General features: G+C 39.0%; 1 protein-coding gene across 1 annotated transcript; it reads left to right on the top strand.

Moving 5' to 3' along the window:
• The first annotated feature begins 551 nt into the window (after positions 1-551).
• Positions 552-1,753, top strand: LOC121034422 (olfactory receptor 13C4). Its single transcript, XM_040481222.1, has one exon. The coding sequence runs from the start codon at positions 797-799 to the stop codon at positions 1,751-1,753; it is 957 nt and encodes a 318-aa protein (XP_040337156.1). The 5' UTR covers positions 552-796.
• Positions 1,754-3,702: the final 1,949 nt, after the last annotated feature.

Genomic DNA, 3,702 nt, shown 5'->3' with positions numbered 1-3,702 from the left:
CATGTATACACAAATATAAGCATTATTACTGTTTTCTCAGGTTTACTTAAATAAATAAATTATGAAGAATAAGTCTGAAGCCAGAGAATAAAACAAATGAAGAGAAATTATTGTTCTTCAAAGATTCTCCATCAGATTCGTGCACAGCTGATCTCTACACTGGTCTTATAGGAAAAAATAAAATAGTAAGAGTGAGCTGTGACTGTGAGTTCAACCAACTGCCTTTGAGCAGATGTTAAATTGCTGTGTACGTGATTCAATTCACTATGATCAAATGTCTGCCCTATAAAAATGCACAATTTGACTGGTAAGAATGTGATGCAAATATGCATAAAAATAAAATTTGTTTACAGTTTTAAACATTTCTGTTAAACACAGAATCAGAATTCCACTCCTTGCTGAGTTGTTTTTGCCCCTCCCATCACTCTCACTGGACCTGAATAAAAAGGAAGTAGTCAAGTTTATTGTCTGAAATATTCTAGGGCTTTCAGAAAACTCAACTTAGAGTGTCTTTGGCAGTTGGAAGGTTGCTTCTAGGTAGATAGTCATGCATAAGACACTGCATAGAAACTCTATGCCTAGTATTGCATTCTGTATCCTAGTATTGCATTGTAGGCATATCCTAGTATTGCATTCTAAGCATGAATATTTTCGAGGATAACAGCAGATGACAGAACTTAAAAGAAAACAGTCAATTTCACCCTAGAGTAATGTTATGCAAAAGATCTGTTACATTTGTTGCTTGGGAGTGAAAACATTTTATTAGCTCTTCCTTTGATACATTGAATGCTGGGACATGGATAGGATAAACAAGACATTTGTGAAAGAATTCATTCTTCTAGGACTCTCTGGTTACCCAAAACTTGAGATCATTTTTTTTTCTCTAATTCTAGTAATGTATCTAGTGATTCTAATTGGCAATGGTGTTTTGATCATAGCAAGCATCTTTGATTCTCGTCTTCACACCCCCATGTACTTCTTCCTGGGCAACCTGTCTTTCCTGGATATCTGCTATACATCCTCCTCTGTTCCCTCAACTTTGGTGAGCTTAATTTCAAAGAAAAGGAACATTTCCTTCTCTGGATGTGCAGTGCAGATGTTCTTTGGGTTTGCAATGGGGTCAACAGAGTGTTTCCTCCTTGGCATGATGGCTTTTGATCGCTATGTAGCCATCTGTAACCCTCTGAGATACCCCATCATCATGAGCAAGGTGGTGTATGTACTGATGGCTTCTGTGTCATGGCTCTCTGGTGGAATCAACTCAATTGTGCAAACATCTCTTGCCATGCAGTTGCCTTTCTGTGGGAATAATATTATCAATCATTTCTTATGTGAGATATTAGCTGTCCTTAAGCTAGCTTGTGCTGATATAACCCTCAATTATGTTACCCTAGCAGTTTCAAATATGGCATTCCTGGTTCTTCCACTGATAGTCATTTTTTTCTCCTATATGTTCATCCTTTACACCATCTTGAGAATGAACTCAGCCACAGGGAGACGCAAAGCCTTTTCCACCTGTTCAGCACATCTGACTGTGGTGATCATATTTTATGGTACCATCTTCTTCATGTATGCCAAACCCAAGTCTCAAGACCACCTTCGGAATGACAATTTACAAGCTACAGAGGGGCTTATTTCCATGTTTTATGGGGTAGTGACCCCCATGCTAAATCCTATAATCTATAGCTTGAGAAATAAAGATGTAAAAGCTGCTGTGAAATATTTGCTGAATTGGAAAACTGTTAACCAATAAAACCAAAGGGAAATGTGAGTCTTTAGTGTATAAAGAATAGAAATGGCATCTTTGAGCAACCACTGAGGACCTTCTTTGGGAAAGCAAGTTTATATAAAGAGAGATTTTTATTCTTTGTCTTCACTGGCCAAGTTTAGCTATGATTACTAAGAATAATAGTCTGCCATAAACTCAGGTTGTAACAGGGTCTGATTCGTGTTTCACAAAGACCATGAATTCCATTAGAATCTCATCCATGGTCATATCCGAAATTAGTATTTCTGGTGTCATGTGTCGCAATACAGTGAAAAACATCACACATAAGCTTTGGAAATAGAGAAGCGGGAGTATAAATTCTACCCTATCATAAAGTGCTTAAATTAATATTGGGAAAGTTATTTATTCTTTCTAAACTTTAGTTTCCTTATTTGCAAAAAGGGAGTAATTAAACACGGTTCCCGGTGTTATTATAAAGATTCAGTAAGTTGCACAAAGCACCTGGCATAGTGCCAAGTTCATAGTAGTTCTCTCTGTAGAGGATGTTGAGCTTGACTTTTCCTGTTGACACAGAATGTAGGAATTGAAGACTCCAAATTGAAGATAAAAGACACTAGCTAGCAGCTCTTAAAAAAACCTTCCAGTTATTAGGATCAGCTATCCCTTTCTTAAGTCTTATTAACATCAGTCACCACTTTTCCTTGCCCCTTCTCCCTGCATAGCTATGTAAAGAAAACATCAAGAAAGGGAAAGGTAGAATCAAAGGAAATTTTACATCATGAAGAACTCAGTGAATCCTGAGAGGTGTTTCACTGCTGTCCCTGTCAAAGAGTGGGAAGACTGTTCCAGCCCAAGCCAATTAAAGAGGATGCTGCAAAAGAGCCTCTTGAGGTTGGGGGTGCCTGCAAAGCAGAGCTAATGTTTGGCTTGATGAGTGGAGGCTTGCTGACCTTCTGTCTAGGCTGTAGACTAAGCTGATGAATTAGTCTAGAAATTGCCTGGTGGATAATAAGCTCATTTATCTTAGGGGTGAAAATAACCAGAATTTTTCAGTTTGTGTGAAATGTTTCTCGGGCTCTGAAAGAGGGCTGAAATTAGTGTCTGGGAAGAGCAAATCATTTCATTTTATACTCCAGTGAATTGAAACTCCTCAGTAAACCTATTACAGGTTTTCCCCCCCTTTCTGTAGACTTTCTTGCCATGTTGAGCACAGCAGACCATTGGGCCACATCACCAGCCATTGTGACCTCTGGTTTCAGCCTGATTTTCCTATCTAAATTTTCTCTTTCCTATTGGTTTTAGAGTCATCATACAGCCCAGGCCTCCTAGTTTGGAGCTGTACTCTCTGCCAGTCTACATCTTGGAGATAAATCTTGATTTTGACCTAGTAATCTGGTCACTAAAATCTTGCTGCCTGTCTGTTTCCAGTCGGAGTATTGTCACTGCCAATAAACCTCTAAACAGTGGGTGCTGCTTTTGATTCTATTTAGACAGGCGTGTACCAGACCCTGTGGGTGAGGCTTTTTAACCTCTGCCCACTCCCACTGGGATGAGCCCTGTATTTCAGTCTGATCCAGGTTTAATTCTTTTCAGATTTTGACCTCTGCCATCAAGGTTTTAGGCACACTGCTGCATGTACAACGATGTCCTGCTTCTAGTTGTCCCAGACAACTCCTTAGCACCTCCTTTTCCACAATAGGAAGGGTACTAGTGTCTCATATGCATGTTTATATTAGATTGTTTGCTTTACTTACAAAAACTGATTCTAATTTACATTGGTATGTATAAAGTTGACACAGTGTTACCTCAGTTTAGAAGTTCTACTCATGTTGATGAATGCTTAAAGTTAACAGTTTTAATACTATCTGCCTGGGGCGCTTGGGTGACTCAGTCGGTTAAGTGACCCTCTCTTGATTTCACCTCAGGTTATGATATCAGGTTTCATTAGTTTGAGCCCCACATCAGACTCTGCA

Source organism: Herpailurus yagouaroundi, unplaced genomic scaffold (genome assembly GCF_014898765.1).
Source record: "Herpailurus yagouaroundi ecotype Mexico unplaced genomic scaffold, PumYag 160, whole genome shotgun sequence".
Lineage (NCBI taxonomy): Eukaryota > Metazoa > Chordata > Mammalia > Carnivora > Felidae > Herpailurus > Herpailurus yagouaroundi.
The sequence above is the reverse complement of the archived record's forward strand: the minus strand, read 5'-3'. Positions and strand labels throughout refer to the sequence as shown.